This window comes from Hippoglossus stenolepis, chromosome 9, assembly GCF_022539355.2.
Source record: "Hippoglossus stenolepis isolate QCI-W04-F060 chromosome 9, HSTE1.2, whole genome shotgun sequence".
Taxonomy (NCBI): domain Eukaryota; kingdom Metazoa; phylum Chordata; class Actinopteri; order Pleuronectiformes; family Pleuronectidae; genus Hippoglossus; species Hippoglossus stenolepis.
This window is the reverse complement of record NC_061491.1, coordinates 25,976,219-25,997,846: the sequence shown is the minus strand read 5'-3', so window position 1 is coordinate 25,997,846 and position 21,628 is coordinate 25,976,219. Positions and strand designations below refer to the sequence as shown.

At 43.3% G+C, this 21,628-nt stretch overlaps 1 protein-coding gene across 5 annotated transcripts in view; it reads right to left on the bottom strand.

Annotated features, from left to right (window-relative positions):
- The window catches only part of kank1a (KN motif and ankyrin repeat domains 1a), a 47,603-nt gene that overhangs the window by 13,185 nt on the left and 12,790 nt on the right, over window positions 1-21,628 (bottom strand). For 2 of the 5 annotated variants that reach the window (XM_035165449.2, XM_035165448.2), the window contains exon 2: window positions 7,165-7,294. In XM_035165449.2, the coding sequence (XP_035021340.2) occupies window positions 7,165-7,201 (37 nt within the window). In that variant the 5' untranslated portion in view covers window positions 7,202-7,294. Of the gene's footprint in view, window positions 1-7,164; window positions 7,295-9,639; window positions 9,687-10,721; window positions 10,870-21,628 lie in introns of those variants that run through there. The other 3 variants (XM_035165451.2, XM_035165450.2, XM_035165452.2) reach the window with 3 other exon arrangements.

Below are 21,628 nucleotides of genomic sequence, written 5' to 3'. Positions count from 1 at the left end.
TGGAAATAAACAGCCCCGCTCCTCCTCTCGGGTCCACGCAGCTCCGGCAACTTCTCCTCTGCATTCAGATCGACCAGAGGAGGAGATTAAAGGACTAACTCCTGCTGCTAAAACCCTCAGCACCTTGTTGTGAGAGCTGCACTCACCTCAGACCGACAGCGCTCGCTCCATTTTTTACTTTCTCCTCCTCCCTCCCTCCTCCTCTCTGCAGGCTGCTATACGGGGCAGGATATGCTGCACTGAGATCAGGTCGTTTGAGCCGTTTCTCCTCACTCTGTGCTCTCTTTCTCAATCCTGTCTCCGTTAGGGGGGTGGGGGGGAGAAAAAAAAAATCCCACTATTGGTGTAAACTAAGCACAGCACTGCCCTGGCGCTCTATTGGACAGCTGCGTCCTCCAATCCTGTGAGGCTGTGAGCCTGGGCGCTTCCCAACCCAAATAAAAAGTCCTGTTATTCAGGGGAGGGGGACGTGAACTCATTACAATAACAGCCTGTTCCTTAAGACAAACACGTCTGCTTCTGTGCACGTCAAACTTTTATACTCTGGTTTACACTTGCAGTATACACCAAGTCGAATAATGTTTAAGTCACTTCTGCCTTTCACTGCTACTGTAGATATTAAGGCCTTAATACATCAGCTATCACAATACAAGGGAATTGGCAGTGATATTTTTCTGTAGCTCAAAGTGACGTCTTTAAACTTCTTCCACATTTCTGTCACATTCCTCCAACCAGTGGTTAAAGATAGAAAATTTCCGATTTCATTTTCCGTCCTGATACAGATTCAGATCACAAAAAAATCTGGGAATACAAAAACATACATTTCCTCTTTAAATAAAACAAAGCAGAAGTCTTGCACACGGCGCACGTCGCCATTTTACTCACGGCACTTCTCACTTCACAAATATTGACATTTCAGCGAGCTCTGTCTAACGCTACACGGCCAAAGATGAAGAGATTTCCCAGGAAAAGAAAATTGCAGTTTTATATATAAACTAATAAACTTTAAAGACGTCGTATCGGATTATACTGGAACTTTCAGCAGTATCAAAAGTTGCTGTATCCAAACATCTCTAGTTCAAAATCCCCCGAAATTCAATTTATAGTAAATTTACTGTAAAATAGAAAAAATCACACTTTAAGATGCTTAAACCTACAAATCCTTGACATTTGTCTTGTGAATGAAGTGAAAGTCCTCTTTTGTTCAACTTACTGTTTCAAAGCTAGTTATTAAAACCCTCAGTTTAATAAGCACTGTGCAGTGTCACTGTATTAGAGCTGAATTGTTAGAAAATAGTGAAAATGCCATTTATGGTATGTAGTTGACCAAACCAACCAAAAGTCTAAAACAATATTTAGTTAAGTTTTCTATCTTGTTTGATAAAAAAAGCTAAAATGATGAATAGTATATGAATCAACCTGTATTTCTATAATAGAATATTACTGAAGTCCTGTGTCAAACATTCTCAAATGTGAGGATTTGCTGTTTTGCTTTATCGAGCATGAAGTCATCTAAAACATATCTTGGGCTCGGGGGGGAATCATAAATGGCATTTTCATTATTTATTGACGATTTAAAGAAGAAAAAATATTTAAAAAATCAGTAGAACATAATGGTTATTTGCATATTCTACAGTGTTTTCATACGAGTTTGTGTGTAAATAAAACTGTTTTTCATTGTATTTAGTCAGTGAACCTTCCAGACAAAGCTCTGACTGTGCTTTCTCTGCACATCCTGTTTCCCCTGGTATAAATAAATCTCTGTGAGACGGCACAGTCACCGTGTTGTGCCGTCTGGTTTAGAGGACTCCCCCCCCCCAACCCCCGCCCCCCCCGGCACGAGTTATCGTCGCTGCCCGGCCGTGTCACTCTCACAGAGGAGTGACAGGCGGACCCCTGGTACCACAGGGACCCTCGACAGCTGAGGGATGACCTCATGATCACGGGACCACTGAAGGGGTCACGCTCCAGTGACGGGGGGGGGGACGGTGACACTGCTGCTGCCGTTATCTACAGCTGTTACACAACCCTGACACGGCCAGAACCCACAGGCTTTTTTCTCTGTCTCTTTACAGGAGAACACTTAACGAGTGGATGCGTTTCCGCTGTGATATTTTTGAAGATGTCTTCTTCCTCCACAACACGTCCGGCCTAACGTTGGACTGTTTGCACAACTGACAGACGAAGGCATTTTTGATGAAGATCAAGATGAAGCGATGTCCTGAAACTTTCCCAAGCAAGTTAAATTAAATTCCACCAGTTTGAACCCTGCTGGTATTTAAGAAATTAAAGAAAAAAAAAAAAAGAGGACCGGAACTCTGATTAAACTTCCGTCTTTACTCGCCCCAGGAGAAAAACTACCAGCTTTTTAAAATTTCTTTTATAAAGTCTCAGATGCAGCAGCAGGATTATTCTTCCAAGTGAAGTTATATTTCATTTACAGTACAATTATTTTTACATTCTGCACATCCTGAAGCAAAATGCAACGACAGACTCAATAAGCTGAGTTCATGTCTTTAACGTCAACATTGTTCTCTCAACTCCCTGAGCTGTTTTTACTTGTTGGACCCTCGCTCGCTTCTTCTTCTTCTTGGTCTTATTCTGAAAATGCTGAAACAATTTGAATCTTAAAATATTCTGCTCCAGAAACTAAAAATCCACGAGTAAAGAAGGTAGAGTTTGAGGTCAGCTAATTCTTATTCATCAACTGAAATTACTCTTCAGCTTAGTTTTATCAGAAATGTACTTACTGTCGACACAAATTCATTCTTTCTATTAAAAATGTTTTGATTCGTTAGCCAACGTAGCACAAAACAAAGAGTTATTTAAAAACTAAATTTTGGGTCATCAGGAGCAAAAGGAAAGGAACTTAACCAGGGGAGTTTTAATTACGGTTGTAAACACGATGTAAGAGCCAAGTCAACATCTTAAAAATAGCACTGAGAGCTCGACACACAGCTTCCTAAGCCCTGCTCTCACTCTCCCAACTGAGATATTAAGATCTTTCAGTCTAATTAACCAACATTAACCATGAATTAAGTCCAACAGCAAATTCTGCATAAACTCTAAACTGCAAAAGTGTTTAAAACGTTGTGTTTGCTTTTAAAATATTGTTCTGCAAGCCAGTTTGGGTCTTGGTGTGAAACCTGTGAGCAGAAATACACACTTGGCTTGTTTTGCTCTGGCTCTGTAAAAGTTTAAATTTAGAGCTGACAAAAGCCTTTTAACATCCACAGCCCCCTCAGACACAGAAGAAACGAGGCTGCTGCTGGGAAGTCGTCCTCCAGTTGTTTGACTTCAGACCAGAGGACAGAAATCTCTTGGTTTAACTCACCGATCCATTCATTTTGTATGTTTTTCAGAAAATAACTATAACACGTCTCATCACAGGTAAAACTTCATTCCTGAACCACTCACCACACAATTTATCCACGTTATCGGCTTCTCTAAACCACAAAACATGTAGTTTATAAAGTACCATTGTCATCCAGTGTAAAAAGCTTTTACGTCTTTTATCTGCATGAGATGAGAATCATTTTATGTTCACTTTTTCAATCTGGTTTCTTCAGGTTTTATCGCAAACAGGCAAAACGATTTAGCTGGTTTTGCAGCACCAGAGCCACGGAACTAGGTTTTAAAGATTTTTCTTTATTTTGACAAAACCAGTGAGAAACTAAATGTCTCAGTGAAGCACGTTAACACATTTCTCTTCCGAAGCCACGAACTCACGGGACGGAGACGTTTCCCCAGTCGTCCCGATCTCACACATCCAAGCTGCAGAGCAGAACAACAAGAGTGAAACACTCAATCCGTGCTTTACACTGAGCGACAGCGAAGCATGATGCAAGTGCCTGGGTGGAGGGGACTGTGAATACCTGAAAACACACGTACACACATGCACACAAAAGGCCCTTCTCTCGTTCGGCCTGCTTGGCATTTCCTGGCCCCGGCCTGTGAGCTGTAGGCACCTAATTACTCACAAGAAAAGTTGAGCCAGGGTTTGGTTCAATGCCCTCAAAGTGCGGCAGCTCAACACGAGCAACAGCGAGACACATCCGCTCGTATAAAAAAAATAACAGGAAACCAAACACAACACAATAAGAACATTAAAGCTGCACATTCCTGCCCTTTTCCAGGCAAACAGAGGCTGGACACACGGAGCAGAGCTGCTCACTGCTTCTAGAAAGTCACATGACCGTGCCAGGCACTGCTGCCAAATTCAACAACTTGACTTTGCACATGACGATGCAGACTGGAGGGAAATGTTTGGGCTTCTTCTGCAAACAGAGACGCAGTTTGACCAACTTTGCCCAGTTTGGTCCTTTTCTCATGGAGGGTGACGAAAAAGACTCAGGGGTCAAAGGCTAGTAAACAAAAAATGTGTTTCATTTAATGGAATCTAACAAACTATTTGGGTTTTACAAAAAATGTGTTTGTTTCAAATACCGTGATCTGTCACAGCTGAAGAAACCTGATAAGTGACTGATTGGAAGGTTTTCTACAAACATGAGGTTTAATGAAAAACCACAGATGAGCGTCGATGTTTCTTTAGAGAAAACAAGAGCACGTCAACAAAGGCTTATAATTCTAACAATATGAAATAGACTGCAGCTGCCAGTGGTAGATGAAAGCTCTAGAAAAAGGGGCTCAACACACTCAGAACTTGACGCTGTGAACCAACACAAGCGCACCATAAGTGACGGTGGATCTAAATTGGCCTTGAACTCGTCCTTCGCGGTGTCAGTTATTGCAGATGTGCACAGCGTCGTGTAGTGTTCGGTCCCCCCGGCTGCAGAGGCACAGTTCAGCTCCAGACAATGAGCCGATCACCGAACAACGAGGCGCAGTCACGCTCAAACAAACCAGAACCACTTTAATTCATCAACCTCTGTTGCGTGAGGACAGAACGAGTCCAGAGAAGTGCATAAAACACACAATTACCCCGTTGAGTTTATGCCTCCATTGGAACACACTGGGTGTGTTTATGCAAGTACTACAAGGTTTTCACGAACACCACAGGAAAGTGACTGAACAGTACCACAGGGGATTTTTAAACGGCAGCTGAGGTTTGTCTTCGCTGCAGAAACAAAACCCGCTCCAGTGGGTGTGAACGAGCTGCTGGGAGTCGACCTGTGAGACTGGTCTGCTCCGAGTGACGTTCAGTGCATATAGTGGGTCAGGTTACAACAACACTGGATCCTATACTTCCCATAATGCAACTCAACCACATTATTCAACACCTCATATTACAGATGTTGTCCTACATCTAAATCAGTTCATCTGTGAGTACAAGTGAACGTCTGCACCGAATTTGGATAAATCTACCTCAGGGTGTTCTTGAGGTTTCGTGTTCACAAGACTGGGACAGAACCTGGAAACATTAAGCCCCCGGTCACTGGCTGGAGGAATAGAAGTGTTTAAAAGTTGTGTTATTTCCCTCAGACTTGACAAAGCTGCTCCTGAGTCATATCCTCTACATCAAACTGGTATTTCACAGGCTGAACAGAAAACTACATGCATTATATACTACTCCTTACAACTGGGAGTGTTTCGGCTTCGAATACCAACATCACAGATTCAGATAAATGAACGACTGCATCATCTCAATGACCTGAACAACAACAACTTATTTGTTTAGAGATAATATCGCCACATTTTTTCAGTTCTGCCCCACAGCATCGCCGACACTACAGTTTCTCCATATTGGTGAAATTCTTTCTGTGCAGCAGGTGAACACTTTGGCGTGTAAACTGCCAACACTGCAGGGAAGCTATTTTTACAGTTTGAAGGGGGGGGGGAGGAGGTTAGCACAGTTAGCACAGCATTCCTATGATTTGTGTTTTTCTTCACGTTCAGTAAAAATCTGATAATAAAAACTCTCTGCTTTGTTTCTTTGAAGTGAATCTGTACATTCTCCCCCCCGGACACTAAAAAGGTGTCGTGTCAGAGTCGGATGCATGCCGGCGTGCAGACAGACGCTGAGGTCGGTGCGGCGAGTGTCCTGCGGGTCCTGCATGCTGTGCATTCCTGGAGGGATTTGGAAGTAAGGAGCATCACTCTCTCCTGTTAGTCTGCTCAGGAATGTGAGCCGCCTGCAGGTGTGTGCTCAGCGCTGCGCCTCGGCTGACAGCGTTCATTTCACACTGCGGCGAGGACGGCTCCTCTACGTGTGCGCCATGTGAACGCTCAGCCTGGTTTGAGGAGCGCGAGAGCGGCAGCGGTTGTTTTTGTCCACCATAAGCTAATGTTTAACATTCCTGCACGTATGTGTGATAGTCATGAGGATAATATGATTCACGACTGACTTTATCTGAACTTGTGCGTCATATCGAGTGTTCTTTAAGAAACCAACATCTCAGCAGGTACCAAACGCGTAGAAGACGCTAACAAACATGTGGACAAACAGAAAGACAACTAGATCTGACAGCTTTTGACTTTAAGGGCCGACACCGATCTTGATTGGCTGTAAAAAAACGCATAAATTATACACCACGTCCTGCTTCCTGCCAGCTCCACCCCTCGCCGGACTGTTGTGAACGTGTCGGACCCGGACAATATCCTGCTGCGTTCTTCATACGTGAAAGACAAGCGCCGGAAAAACCTCCAGATGCCATTTGTGACCACTGATGTAAACTTAGAGAATGACTTCCGCTAACAGTCAAAATAAATCTTCCCTTTTCTCAAATTTGATGCAAGAATGAAGAGCTTTCACTTCTCTGTGTTGCCAAGACAGAAACCGATATTATGCAGCGGCCGGGCAGCTAAATATACATGTCTGACATAAACCTGAAAGTGGACACCTCACACTCCACATTTAGACCCATTGTATCCCCGTCCTGCTCCGTTTTATTTAGCCCGGATGAGCACATCTCGCTCATGAGGCAGCCAGGGATCACTTGACATGTGGGGATGCATTTACTGACAGTGAACCACAGGGAAACCAAACATTCATCACGTTGGTCCAACTTTCCCCAACACACATCAATCCCACTGGTTAGAATACAGTCATGGTGATTGAGACGGGAAACAAGGCAACTATGAAATACAAACTGACATAGAAAGAGAACAGGACTTAAAATACATGCTACAGCAAATACACACAACACAAAACCACAGTAAAAAACAGGCAAAATTCCATAAAGCAACATAAAAGGGGTTTGTTACCTGGGCCATTGCCATTCACGTGCATGGTTTGAGCCATGGCTGCAGCCGCGCGCTCTCAGTCCCACAACAAGACCTACTGCGGTCATGCAACTGCCATGCATCAAGTCCAGATTACCATGCAACCTGCAAACTGAGACAAAACACACATAGGACACATTTACTCACACGATACACACAGTTAGTGATAAGAGTCAGATGTAAAACGTGCAAGCAGCCGGGGGAGGAATCTCTTTATATCAAAGGGCTGCAGCTCGTGATTATTTTCATGCTTTCTCAAATGATAAATTATTTAAGGGTCTGGACTTAAAAAACAGGCAAATTTAAAACTAAATCTAAATAACTAGTCTTTTCAAAAAGAAAATGACCCAAACACAAAACACTATTAACTGAACAAATGGCACAAGCCAACAAATAAACGTAATTTCCTGCCAAACATACTGACAACGTGAACCTGGAATAAAAACACAACCTGCTAACGGAACACAGACTTAAGGAGATTTAAGAATTGCCCCCCCCCCTACAGGTGAAAGGCATTTACATCTTTACTGTATCGTTATTAATCTGTAAATGTCCTTCAGATAATAAACCAGGTCACCATCTCGCCAGCTTTTAAGCAACAGCAGGTCTGAGATTCACTATAAATGTTCCAGCAGCATTCATTCCCATTATAAGTTTGTGTCTCATGATGATTTTAAAGCTGTTATTTTAAAAAAAGGTATAGAAATCTACATGGTGTTGGTTTAAGAAGGCACATGTTCCCTGAACTTTGACAGAGGAACAAGACAAAGTCTCCATCCGACGTGTATTTTATGTTCCGTTAGACAACAGCCTCCCTTTGTGAAAGCTGAAGCCCACTTAATGTGATCGACGGCGCTGACCTCTGCTTTTTTTTTTTCTTTCTTCGCAGGTGTGTTTGCATCTGACATTTATGAACATAGAGAGGTCCTGTGTGCTCCGGTCCGCTCGTGATCAATGGAAACATTATGAGCGGGAACAAAAGAGCTGTTCTCTCCCAACGCGAGGGGAGAACGTCGAGAGCCCACAGATTTGTGAGAAGCATCTGGGAGGGAAAGAGACCGAGACAAGGCTCTGATAGTTTCACAAAAGAATATTTACAGCCAGAAGATGTCAGGCCACATTTACCTGCCCCCCCTTTTTTAAAAACACGAGTGAAATCGAGGCCCCTTGTAGCCCTTTTCCACCGAGGCAGTTCAAGAGCTGGTTTGAAGCCAGTGCAGAATCTCGAACCAGTTCTTTGAGTTTCGACAGCCCAGTAAGTGTCTCTTGGCCAGAAGGCTTTGCTCGTCTAGAAGAATGAACAGTTGACGTCAGGGGCCGGGAATTATTGTGACGACCCTTTTTCAAAAGCAGCACAAATGCTTCAGACCCCTTGGGGTTGGATCACGTTTGCAACGACAGACTGTTGATGTTGTGCTTCGGTCAGAGACGTATAGAGTGTCGACGTAGTCACATGGATCTACGGACGGCTCGAGCAGACGTAAAAAAGCAAACTGGTTCTTGAGAGGTTTGCATGTTGAGCCAACTCCTTTGACCGTGGTCCTTTAATGGGGTCATGGGTTTTGACCTTTCACGAGAAGCAGAGCCGACTGCAGATCAATAACAGTCGTCAGATCCATCCGGGGACCTGACGAGTCACAGAGGCAACATCTGAAAGGTCAATCTCTCTTCTGCTGCACACGTGAAGCCTTGTTTACAGTACACACCCAAATAAAGAAGCACAGCGAAGTCATTAAGCTGACGTGTCTAAATCCTGACTGTCCGTCATCCAGAGGAACTATTATAGACGTGACACAGAGAGGAGACACGAAACACCCGTCAGACACCGAGCTCCTCCAACACCCAAATAAACTGCAGCCACGCTTTATGGGGACTGTGACGTCTTGAGATGTTCTCCCTCATATTTAAAACCAAATACTATCTAAAAGAAAATCTGTAAATTAGTGCAACATCCGTTTTGATGTAAACTGTATTCACAGACATCTGCTGCTGTAAATGGGACGATTCAGGGATACACAGATGAAAAGATACGGCTTCTCAAGCTGAAGATTATTAGCATCAGAGCTTATTAAACCTGTCCACCTCCACAGTGTGTTGCTGCACATCATCATATGCCAATTAAGTAGACGTCACACAATCCCAAGCAAAAGTATCCGTCTTCGTTGAGGACACGTTGAAGGAGCGGACGTAGCTGAACCAAAGTATTTATGGCAAGTTATTAATGGCACAATGTAGAATAATATAATATTATGAGTTCTATTTGTGACAAAGGTTGAAGCTGGAGTTAAAAGGTGCGGTTGCTGATTCGCTGCACAGATTTGTGGAGAGAAGATAAAAGAAGAAGCCGGCTTTTAAAAAAATCAGCCAAATGCAACTTTCAAAATATCTTCAATCTACAAATGACCAACTCCATGCAACAAAATAATAAATAAATAAATAAAAACACATCAGACTGACCCAACATCTCCCAAGTTTCCTGTTCCATCGGCTGTCAGAGCACAAACCTGAAGGAAGGAGCCGGAAAGCCTCAGACTTAGGGTAATGAGATATTTCAGATTCACTCAGCAGGAGCAAAGAAAACACAAACACAATATGGAGAATTCTGTCTTTCCTCCTCATAACCATCATCCCTTAACTCATTAAGTTTGCTAAGAGACGAACAGATGAAGTGTGCAAAACCAAAACATGACTATTTGTTATTAATTTTTCATTTTTGCCCATTCTTTGCCTATATGACCAGAAAAGTATTGATTTTGACATTGTACGTCAACGTGTTGGAACCAAAAACACAGGATTTGATGCCGCTGGCGACTCCATAGGGTTAAAATTATTATGGTTATGTTTCGTACAGTGTCTCTGTCGATCTATAGAACCACATGAGGGATTAAAGCATTAACTGAAACCGTGGGAACCTCCCTGAAAGGTTTAAAGTGCGATCGACTTGCACTGAAGCTTTAAGTGGTTTGAACAGATTTTCAGGACTGAAAAAAACAACCTTACACTCCTGCCGAAGGTTTTAAAAGACTTTTCTGAACCTTTTCTGCTTCATAGCAACATAAGAACCAATTAAAACACGGGACTGAGACATGCTGATATTTCAACATTTCTACCAACAGCCTCGGGAGCTCTCAGCCTGTTGCATAACAGCAACTGTAAAACTGCCTGGACTCACTTGAAAGAAAACTTTTTGGAAAAGGTTTAAATGTCACATGCATGAGCTCCCGTTTTAAATTTATCACTTTTAATTTCTACACTTTTTATCCCACACACACGTTTGAGGTATTGATTCCAACACATCTTGTTGCTCAGACTGTTTTCGTCCTGGGGAACACGTGAGGTTCACACTGAAAACAACATGTCGTGGCGTGTTGAGGTGCAACGCTGCAGGTCGGCGCCTGCAGGATCTGATGCATGCACCTACAGCAGAGATACACCGACAGCTACCAGGCTACAGACATGTTTTGGTTGTTGCACATTAACCTTCATCAAAACCACAGTCGAGAGGTCTTCTATTCCAACAATCAATTCATGCAGCTTACCTGTAATTTTCATTCTAACTTCCTCCCACTGCACGCAGGTAGCAAACACACAACTGAGCCCACAAGCCGCCCGACAACGCGCCTATACCCAGCGAGGCTCCGAGCCGGAGGGATAAGTTTCACGGCTAAGATTAGACGACTTCCTCAGATGACAGCCAACCGATCTGTGTCCTATAAGAGGAAACAGGACTTTCCGGCTGTTTGGGCAGAACCGACCCCTGCACTGGGCCTCCAGGTGAAACGCATGGTGCGCTAATGTGGTTGACAACCTCCGGTCACTCTTCAGCCCCGCTGACCTTACGGCTGAAAAGCAGCTAATGAGCTCGACCATAATGGAAAATCCGTTAACACTCGGTTACTGATTAACCAGCACAGCAGCGTTTCTCTTCAGTCCTCAGCAACTGGAGGTGAAGACGGAGAGTCAACAAAAAGCCAAAATCACCAAATCCTATCCAAGCTGGGGTGAGGCCGTCAAACACGGATGAGCCCGGGGCCGATAAGTGACAGACATGAAAACCCACATTCTATTTAACCTGTAATGTTCAAAACAATATTGAAACTCATAGTTAGGAGGCATTAAAGAGAGTTAACGTCAAACAAACTGAAACCTTCGGCCGCAACTAACAATTACTTTCGTTATGGATTCATCTGTTGAATGAATGTTGAATTTTGTGTTGCCTCACAAAAGGACAATTGTTAAAAAATTAAACAACTCAAATGTAACTCAGGAGAGCACAGGGCTCAACTGTCACTTAAATTCATGCTGCAACAAGTTCCACACACTCTTATCAGTCCTCGAAATATGAAAAACTCAAATCCTGGATGTGCCACTTTGTCTGAATCTGTTTTATGGGTTCTTCCCGGACCCGGATCGCTTCCTTCTACAAAGTTCCTTGGTAATCTGTCCGACAGTTTTTGCGTAATCTTGCTTACAAACCAAACAGGGGTGAAAACATAACCTCCTGGGCAGAGACAATAAAAGAACCACGTAATAAAACATTCAGAAAACTCGACAGTAGAAGAGAAGACGAAGGCCAGTTTGAATAAAGACGTTTTCAGCTGCTTTTTAAAAACAGAGATCTCACGTCTATAGGAAGTTTGTTCCAGTGTTGGTGCCACGACTTCAAATACACAAATCACCTTGTGTTTTTAAATGGAGTGTGATGAAAAACCACTTTAAGCCCTGATCAGAAGACCTGAGTAACTTGGAATGTGAGATCTTGTCTTGTTTCGACCAAAATCTCCCAAATGGCAAATATTCAGGACAAAGAAAAGCAGCTGATCTCTTCTGAAAGAGCCTCAGAAGAATTCAGGTGCTGATTGTTATTATATATGTGCTGGAATAAACTACTTTGGACTTGGAACTGGCTAAAAAGAAACAACTTCCAAAAGCCCAAACCTTCCAAGTGTGAAATCTTTCTACTCGTTGCTTATTAACTGAAGCACCACTGCAGTTTGTATTTCTGCTTTCTAGTACTTCGAGGGAATCACTCAGCTCAGAAGGTCGCTGGTCTAACGATCGGTTTATCCTCATGACCTTTCAGAGAGCGATCCAGAGCTTTTACAAATTGATCTTTCCATTGAGTCTGAACCCACCCGAGATAAAGAGAACATGACTCACCACGACGTCCTCCACACGGAGCAGAGCAAACAGATTTATAAACTGAAGTGGGGCTCCGCAAGCTCTCGGGAAGAAGCAGAAGAAAAGGAGAAACACAAAGCGCCACGACGTCAGCAGACACAAACCAGAACAACTTGTTTGGTTTCCTCCTCAGCTGCTACATAAATATGAAACACGCACGTCTGGACTCCGGTGACAGATAGAGGCGTGTGGCTGCGGTTAAAAGAAACCTGCCTACGGGATTAACTGTGATATGAGACACTTCAGGTGCAAGAGGAACAAAAGCAGACGCAAACTATCGGACGCTTTTTAAGAACTGTACAAATTACAGGCGATGACGGCTAGAATTTATACTTTCAAACCAAATAATAGATTCTCAGGAATGAAGAGGAAATACAAATCCACCTCCTGGGTTCTGGAGCACTTCATCGATTCTCAATAAATGCAAATACACGGCCGAGTTGAAATCATTAGCTAATTGATCAAATATTCAACAGACAGAAAATTAATTGACAGTTTTTTTTCTACCCTACAAATCACTTTAATCTGTCTCAGAGCAAAGTGTCAAATAGTGTAGTGAAGCAAATATCTCTGGATTGTGGAAAACAACATTAACAACATCATCTTTACGCTTCACGACTTTTTAATTTCCATTCTACTTAATGATAACTCAAATTATGAGGTAAAAAAAACTGTCAGGTGAACTAATCTGTTTAACAATTATTCACCGTTTTATGCAGAAGGAGTGTTTGACCGATCTGAGAGATAATTGGGTAATTCTGCCAATAATTCTTCTATTAATTAATTCATTGTTTTGCCAGTAAAATGCCAGAAAATAGCAAAAAGTAAATTATAACTTAATCCCACGTGTAACAAAGAAGTATTTGACATCATGGAAAAACTATGAAAAAGATCAAAATAGCTGCTGATCATTTTTTCTGCTGCTCAACTAATTCATTAATGTCCGATTGTTGCAGCTCTAGTTTCTAAAATTGCGTCATTTTAATCTTCTTAGGCGTAAAATTGTTAGATTAAGTGTTTTAATGGTCCAATAAGATCTGTCCTAACATTTCAAAGTTAGACAATTCAAGTGGAATAACGTCATTTTCATATAACTGGTTTCCAAAATCATGTAACAAAGGCAAAGAGGTGAAACTGAATTAAGTTATATGCTTCTCCTGAGTCAAACTTCAGTTCAGTACAGATAAATATTCAAATTCAGGGGCCACGTGCAAAGCTTCACCTGAAATCACTGTGGAATGAAGAGGAGCTTCAGGTCAGAGAAGTGAAACTGGAGATTGTCAAACGATTGTGTCCAACCTGCACTGACGCAGACCGACACTGCCTGAGGGTCTAGACCCATTTGTTTGCGTTATAAACTGACCAACTTTAGAGAACAACAGCCCTGAAGTCCTGGTAGTATGTGGTGCGACAGTTCACGTTTTCCACTGCAACTTTTGTCAACAGGAAAAGGCACGAAAAAGTTAAGAGAAGGCAGTAAAGGTTGCAAACCCGCTGCGCTGAATATTCAACAGGCTTGTTTTTCCCCTAATAAAAACACTGAGGGTTTCAGCTTTAATGGAGGGAAAAGGCCTGGAGACAAACTGGGATATTTTTGATTCGGAGCACCAGAAAGGGCCCACGGACGTTTATATACAAATTAGTTGTGCAGGAGCATTTTTATCTCTCTGTGGATAATCGATACGCGAGTGTGGACAGGAGTCTTTCTGCAACAGCCAAAAGGTAAACCTCCCAGACAGATAAAACCTAATGCATCTGGGATGGAGCTAATCTGTACAGCACACAAGTTCACATGGACACCAATAATCAGATATCAATCATATTAGTAAGAGAATAGTCTGAATACGCAGCGTTTTTGGATCATCTTAACCTGAATAAGGTCCCATTCAGAATAAATACTAATCAAATTAAGACCTTCAGACCTTAGTTGCTTATAAATCTTAATCACATTTTAGCCTCACATCCTTTTTAGCATTTTGCAACATACGACAGTTACCAGCTGCCTGATGACGTGAGCCCTGGGTCAGAGTAGAAACAAGATGGGAATATGACGAGGAGGCGACGCTTTTGCAAAATTGCCAAGAAAACACACAAGAAAAATTCAGCTTGGGGTTTTAAAATACAATAATATTAATGGAATAAATCAATTAGCCTCTCAACATCATGATCGGAGTAATGTCTCCTTCAGAACGGGTTCAGTAGTCACATTATATAGTCAGTGTGTGTGTGTGTGTGTGTGTGTGTGTGTGTGTGTGTGTGTGTGTGTGTGTGTGTGTGTGTGTGTGTGTGTGTGAAGCAGCAGAACAAGCAGTAGCTACTTGTCGTCTCAGCTCAGCATCTGGACCTTGTTAAAGAAACGCTTTGAAGCTTCGGAGGAGAAGCTTCTGTGTCGGCTGCGGAGAGACGACGCGGAGCAGCCGACATTCACAGCCGCTTGGCAGCATGTTGGCCGCGGTGCTGACCCAGGCTCACGCTGTCCGCTGGGTTCGTTTCCCTTTGAAGCTCCGCACGGGCCTGCTGAGTTCAACTCAGGAAAGCTCGCCTCCGAGCCTTTCAAATTATCCCAGCGAGGAGGGAGAGACTGAGGAGGAATGAAAGGATTTTGTCTTCCACTTTATGAGTTTACAGTCGGGAGGGTGGCATTCTCTCTGCTAGAGTCCCGGGCTCACAGGAGGAAACGAAAACGCTTCCAGCTACATCCCACTGGTTTCAAATAAAAACTTCCCTTCTTCAGGAAGAGGATGACAAAGCTTTTTCTGAAGCAAGACAATAGTTCCTGGGTAGACAATGAATAATAAAGTTGGATGGGAATGCATGAAAAAGAGGAAACAGCCACGCTAACAGCTCTAGGAGACGGTTACACACTCAGCCAACACAATGACAATGTTGATATGTCGGTGTTCAAGCAAAAATAATATTAACCATCTTATTTTCGAGTGTTTTCATGACAACAGCTGCTAATTCGCCCTCAGAAAATGCAATGTCTCTCGTTTTGCAGGTGTTGTTGCTGCACTTCTACCAAACGGGAGACTTGTAGGCACAGTAACTGACAAACGATGCAAAACAAAACGTGAAAACCCTCCATGCAAAACGCTCAAAACAACAACAGTACCTTTACAAAACGAAATGAAAAATCCGGTGTTGTTAAGTCACAGGAGGCAAGAAACAAAAAACAGCCCAGCGGCCGAAGAGAGTGAGGATGAGTGAGGATGAGTCAACGCTCAGTCACTCGCTCCTGCTGCCGCACAATGACACATCAAGTTATTTCGGGTGCCATCACTTTCGACACGGTGCTGTTCTTCCTCTGCAGCAGTCGCAGGCCTCGTGCGTGACGACAACATAGAACAAGCGTTTGTAATTAAGAAAAATCACCTCACTTCAGAGTGAAGCATCTGCGAGACACATGCAGAGCCAATCCGAACGCAGCCGACTCTCAAACCTGAAGCACATGGGGCTCTTTTACAAATTCCGCGGGAGTTGAAATGCTTTGCAAACGTGGTGCAGGCAGGATTTAAAGAATGTGAAATCCACAGTCTGAGAGTTTGTTTTTAAAAAGAACTTCAACAAGGGAATCAATGTACTTGACTTGTGCATCTGCCCCTAGAGCAAGGAGGCCACATTTCAGAAAGGTGTCTTCGATTGTCTCCATTTTAAGAATGTGCTTTATCAGGTTCGACCATTTATCTTGACAGCTGCTCTTCAGAGGTTCAGTGTCACCTCGTAAAGAAGACGGTCAAATGCAAATAAACCAATGTGTGTGTGTATATTCCAGGATCCACCTCCAGTCTATCCTCAGCTTGCTTTGGACGAATGAAAGGAAGAATTCAATAAGCTCTAATATTAATAAAAGGAGAAAGTAATATTGAAAACAAAAAAAACCGTATCTCAGGCTGCTAAATTCCAGAGTATATTTGGGAATGATTACCCCGACATGAGTTATTCTGCTGGCTGGCAGCCTGTAGGCAGCCGGTGAGATAAATATCTGTCAGATGCAATCCAGCTCTGTGCTCCACCGTTAAATTTACGACTCCGACATTCTAGATACAAAAGACATGCCACAACTTATGTCTCTGTCAAGTTGCCACCAGTTTGTTATTGGTTCAAATCAGATTCTGTGTCCTGTTTTCACCTTTCCTTCAAATACCTGCATGTAAAAAAACAGAGGACGACTTTAACTTTACTGTGCACAGACATCGTTTAATCTCTCATTAATCTGCTCGCTGGTGCAAACTGTTGTCCTGAGCAGTGGTTTAGTCCAGGACACTCAAACTTAACCCTGCTGACAACACTGCCCCCTAGAGGACAAACATGATTCAGATACACAGAGCATTAGAGGACAAAAAACTTCAAACTGAACTAAATTCACTGTGAAATAACTCAAAGAACACTTACTTCATCTTTACGGCTAAATCCAGAAGGGCACTGCAGATTTTATAGATTATTTTCATTTATTCAGAAACCTGCTACAAACTTATTTTATTTTAATAGGATGTGCAAAAAGCATTTTTCCCGGAGCACATATCAGTAATGCCGAAGATGCCAAATCAACAGGTTCAAAACCTAGAGACAATCAAATTATAATGATGTAAAAAGAGAGAAAAGCAACAACGTTTCACATCCCAAAATAACCAACACAATTAATAAGGGAATTATTGATCATTTTAGTTCAATCCAATAATAAATGAGTAATTCAAGGTCTATTTCAGAGGGAAAAAACAACATTTGACTCAACATTTTGAACTCCCGCATTTCCACGTCCAACTTTTAGCTCTTTGCACCTTCAAAGAAGTTTAAATCTCACCCTGTGATTCCTGCAGCGTCTCTCACCGACGGAGAGTTGATGTTTGAGCTGGTTCCCAAACAGCAGCCGAGTCAGAGACGCACAAAAACACCCTCGTCACTTCGGGTCTCGCCGCTCGGCCTCGCTCCATCATCCTCGTTCTGTCTGTGACAATCCTGCTTTACGCCGGGACGGGCAGTTCCCCCCCCTCTCTCTTTGTCCTCCCTCTCTCCCTGAATCAGACTCTGTCATCCTCCCTTCACACCTCCCTACCACCCCCCCCACCACATGCCCTGCTCTATTCAGCCTGCACTTGACCAAGGACAGGCTGGAGCCACGTATTTGTTTAGCTCTTGAGTGGAGTCATGAGAGTGGAGAGGAGCCTCGGGCTGGTGAATACCACACAACGCCCCGCGGAGGGGACGCTGGACGAGGCACCGCACGAACCAGACACAGAGCGTGTCGACAGTTTGTCAAGTCAAACAAAACGGCAATAGTTTATTCTGCTAAATACTGGCATCGTTTTCCAACATGTCCACACCCAAAGAGATTTGGTTTTACAAAAGATATAAAACGGGGAAAAAAAAGCAGAAATATATTTTTTACTCGTTGGAAAAACTACTTATCAAACTTGTTGCCGATTGTTATGTTGATATTATTATATAAGACAAATCGAGTCCAGTATCTGTAACTAGGACCTCATAACAGTCCAGCTTTTATTATTGGTTGCACCGGTAACACCACATTTAACTTCAGTCGCTATTAGACATTTTCATTTTAGTGCCACGGCTGCAGCAGTCAACCAATTAATCAATTAGTATAATAGATAATAAACTTACCAGCAACTTTTCTGATGCTTTCTGTCAAGCACATACTGCAAAATAGATCAAGTTCACTGTATTATTATAGTAAAATAATCTTTTCAGCCATTAGTAATATAAACAGACATTTTTTCACCATTCACCACGATTAATTGAAAAAAGAAAAACGTGGCAAACTAAATATACTGATGAAATTACTTTCTGTTGCAGCCCTAATCTAATATTGATGGAGTGATAAGAGTAAATACAACAGAGGAGAGAAAAATAATTGCCGTCACTTGTTCTTCGGTTTATCTTCATCACAATCTCCAAATACAGCTCAGCTTCAAACGGCCTGTGTCTGGAGACTGCAGCTCCGGAGACACTCCCAGAGCTTTCACTCCCGCTGTCAGCTCACTCAAAAGACGCATTGTGGGAGAAATTCCCCGTCTTAAGTGCTCCCATGTTTGCTTTTGTGGCAAGTGAGCCCACGCTGCTGACCTCTGCGAGACGGACCAATGAGATCCACCGCTGCGTCCTCCGCTGCCCTTCTCCTCTGACAGCGGCCAGACAATGAAGAACAAGCTAATTAAACTCATCACAGCCCGAGGGAGGGAGGAGCAGCTCTTCCACTGAACTGAGCCCGTTAAGAGAACCAGCTTTGATAAAGTTTCTTAAAAAGAAACTACAGACTTGTGGAGAAAGCGTACGGCAAAACAACCGATATCTGCAGAATTAAAAGTCACTTTTGAATTGATTCTGTGGCGTGTGATGACGACTGTGATTGACAGGTGTCAGTAACGGCAACGTCCTGCTGGTCGAGCAGATAACTTCACCAGGAACAAACCTGGTGGGTCTTGATTAGACTTCCATCTTCAGAGCACCACACAACACTTGAGCTGTTGGACCGGTGATGGTGTTAATGAGTCACGGGTCACGCTACACTGGATTCCAGCCGGGAGGTGATGGAGGGGTTACACTGATGTATGGGTCCCATAATGATCACAACCCGTACGGGCGTGAGGGGAGAGGAAACTGGGTTAACTGGGGGAACAAGGCTACAAATACTCATGAGCCCGCATCCATCTGTACTACATTCTTATCAAAGTACTTACATAGTGCGACCTTAGAGTATTATAAAGAGAAACACGGCTATTCCAACTAAGAGCCAACTGTTTGGAGACAGTGGAGCATCTGCTGCAAGAAAATCTAATATTTTAAGATAAAAAAAAATAAGAGTATCGAGTCTCATCAACCACTCAAAGCTCTTTTCAGCACAGATCATACAAATATATATAATGCATCTAAATGCAGCTCTTCTTCAAGCACACGTCCTCCACATACTAATGGTACAGACATCGGGGGGGGGGGGCACTTTAGGGTTCAGTGTCTTGCCCAAGGACACTTCAGCACGCAGACTGGAGGAGCGTGGGATTTGAACACCAGATCTTCTAATCAGTGGACAACTGCCGCACCCAACCAGAGTTCAAGGACACAGATTAGGATTGAGGCCCAAAAAACACTTTGGGCTCTCTCTCTCTCTCTCTCTCTCTCTCTCTCTCTCTCTCTCTCTCTCTCTCTCTCTCTCTCTCTCTCTACTCTGTTTTGTTCCACTGTAGGAACTTTTGAAAGATCACTCAGGTTAAGGCAACTGATGTTTGCAAAAGGAGATGAAAGAAACTACAGAGGTTGGAGAGATAAAGACGAGACTGTTTTCACACACTCATTTCTTTACTTTCATTTTTTAGACAGTTTAAACTGAACTGTTTATAATGGTGAGCGGGGGCCTTTTCCCTCCACATTTCATTTTCAAAGGAGAACCAGGACATGTTTTTAGAGCGTTCAGTTAAAAAAAAAAATCAATCAGCACTCCCTCCAGAGCCAGGTTTTCCTCTCTAGGGGCTGCAGTCCCAGCTGTGCCATGGTTCAGGTCCTGGGAACTAAAAGGTCGGTCGAGCATCACCGGGGAGCGGGAAAGACGCCTGTTCAACCACAAGACGAGAACAGCCTCCGGTAGATAAGATGCTTCCAAACCAAAACTGAACTAATTAAATCAGTTTGTGGTCAAATTGATCAGATTCTGTAGATCAGTGTGCAAACAGAGGGCAGCGACTGACTGTGGGACCAACAGGTGACGTACGTGAGCAGCTTGTGTTCCTCAGTCTCAGATTCCTGTCGGGCTTTACATTTTAAATCAAATCTAATTCCTGTCTTGTTCATCACTGAGCCTCTCGCACAAAGACCAGCAGGTGAACTTCGTGCTGCTGCTCTCGGGTGTGAATGGGCTTTTTTAAAACTTTAATTATTATGCAATTACTTCATGCTACTGCATTCGTCATGTGGTGTTTCTGTGATAAAGACCTAAATAAACTGTGATGTACATGTCCATCTGTTGAGCAGCTCGTCCCCAGCTGGCCGTCTTTTGTGATCCCTGTGTGCCTTCAGCTGGACTCATTGTTTATCATGTGGTGACATCAGTGGTTAACTGTGATTAACTGGCTCCAGCGTCGTTTCTCATCAGGGGATATCAAGCGTGCTAATCTGAGGGACCTCGCCATTACCCTCGCTCCGCCGCCGGGACGCCTTGTGATGATAACGCACCTAAACAGCAGCCATCAAGTTTATTTAAGAGCAAACAGACGTTGGCTGAAAGTCACCTTATCCGTGCAGATCACAGCCGAGGAGATTTCTCCAACAAACTGAGTAAACGCCAAGAGGCCAAATGAGGTGAAGGACGCTCTGAAAACCCTCCATTTATTCCTCATTAATTCACATTTTTTATCTCTTTTCATTTAGATGGACCAGAGGAGTGTTTTCCAAAGGCCGAGCCTCAAAAGAGAAGAACTTAAAGGATGGACTCCAGCTTTTTGAAAGAAAGGAACGGAGACAAGAGAGAGAGAGGGAGGGGGAGAGAGAGAGAGGACTAATCCCATTAGGGTGGCAGCTAAATGATTTGTTCCACTGGGAGAAGGGGAGATAAAAAGGTGCGTATGGGGAAGGAAGGAAGAGGGGGGGGAGAGAGAGAGCCTTTTTTGTGGGAGGACAGTAGCGATGAGGCACAAACCTCCTCCACAAGGGAAACCCTTTCTCCTCCTCCTCTCCCTGTGTTAGCAGCCCCGGGCGTCCTCGTTGACGGCTGTCCACACGCCACTTTACTCCCAATTTTGAAAAATCTGATTTGTTCCCGAGGGGGAAGCGACAAGGAAATGAGAACAAAGGAGATCGTGCAAGTGGATCGGGGCTGGTGACGCCTCAAAACCGTGACCGCATCAGATAGCCACGGTTTTAAATAGACGTTTTAAACAAGCCCCAAGGAATCTGCAACTATTAATATCTATTTATCGATTAGTTGCCCTGTGTATAAAGAGGTTACATGTCCGTCTACACAGAAAGGCCCAATATCCAGTCACACGTGGAAAAACAGGAACCACAGACTCAAACGGTCTGTGAGAGGTGTGTCCTTCGTCACTGACAGCCTGACCCTTGAGCTGTGTCCATTCTCCAAGAACAACAACACGGAGACTCCCCGTCTCCCCCCCCGACAGCTTCAGGAAGTAGTAAAAACAGCAAAAGGGTGTCCAGGATAAGTGGTTGATTTAACAGATAAGGTATAGAAATGATTAGCTTGATAAACTCAAAGAGTTAATAGAGTTTTGTCAGGTTTCTTATCCCACGTTACTTATTT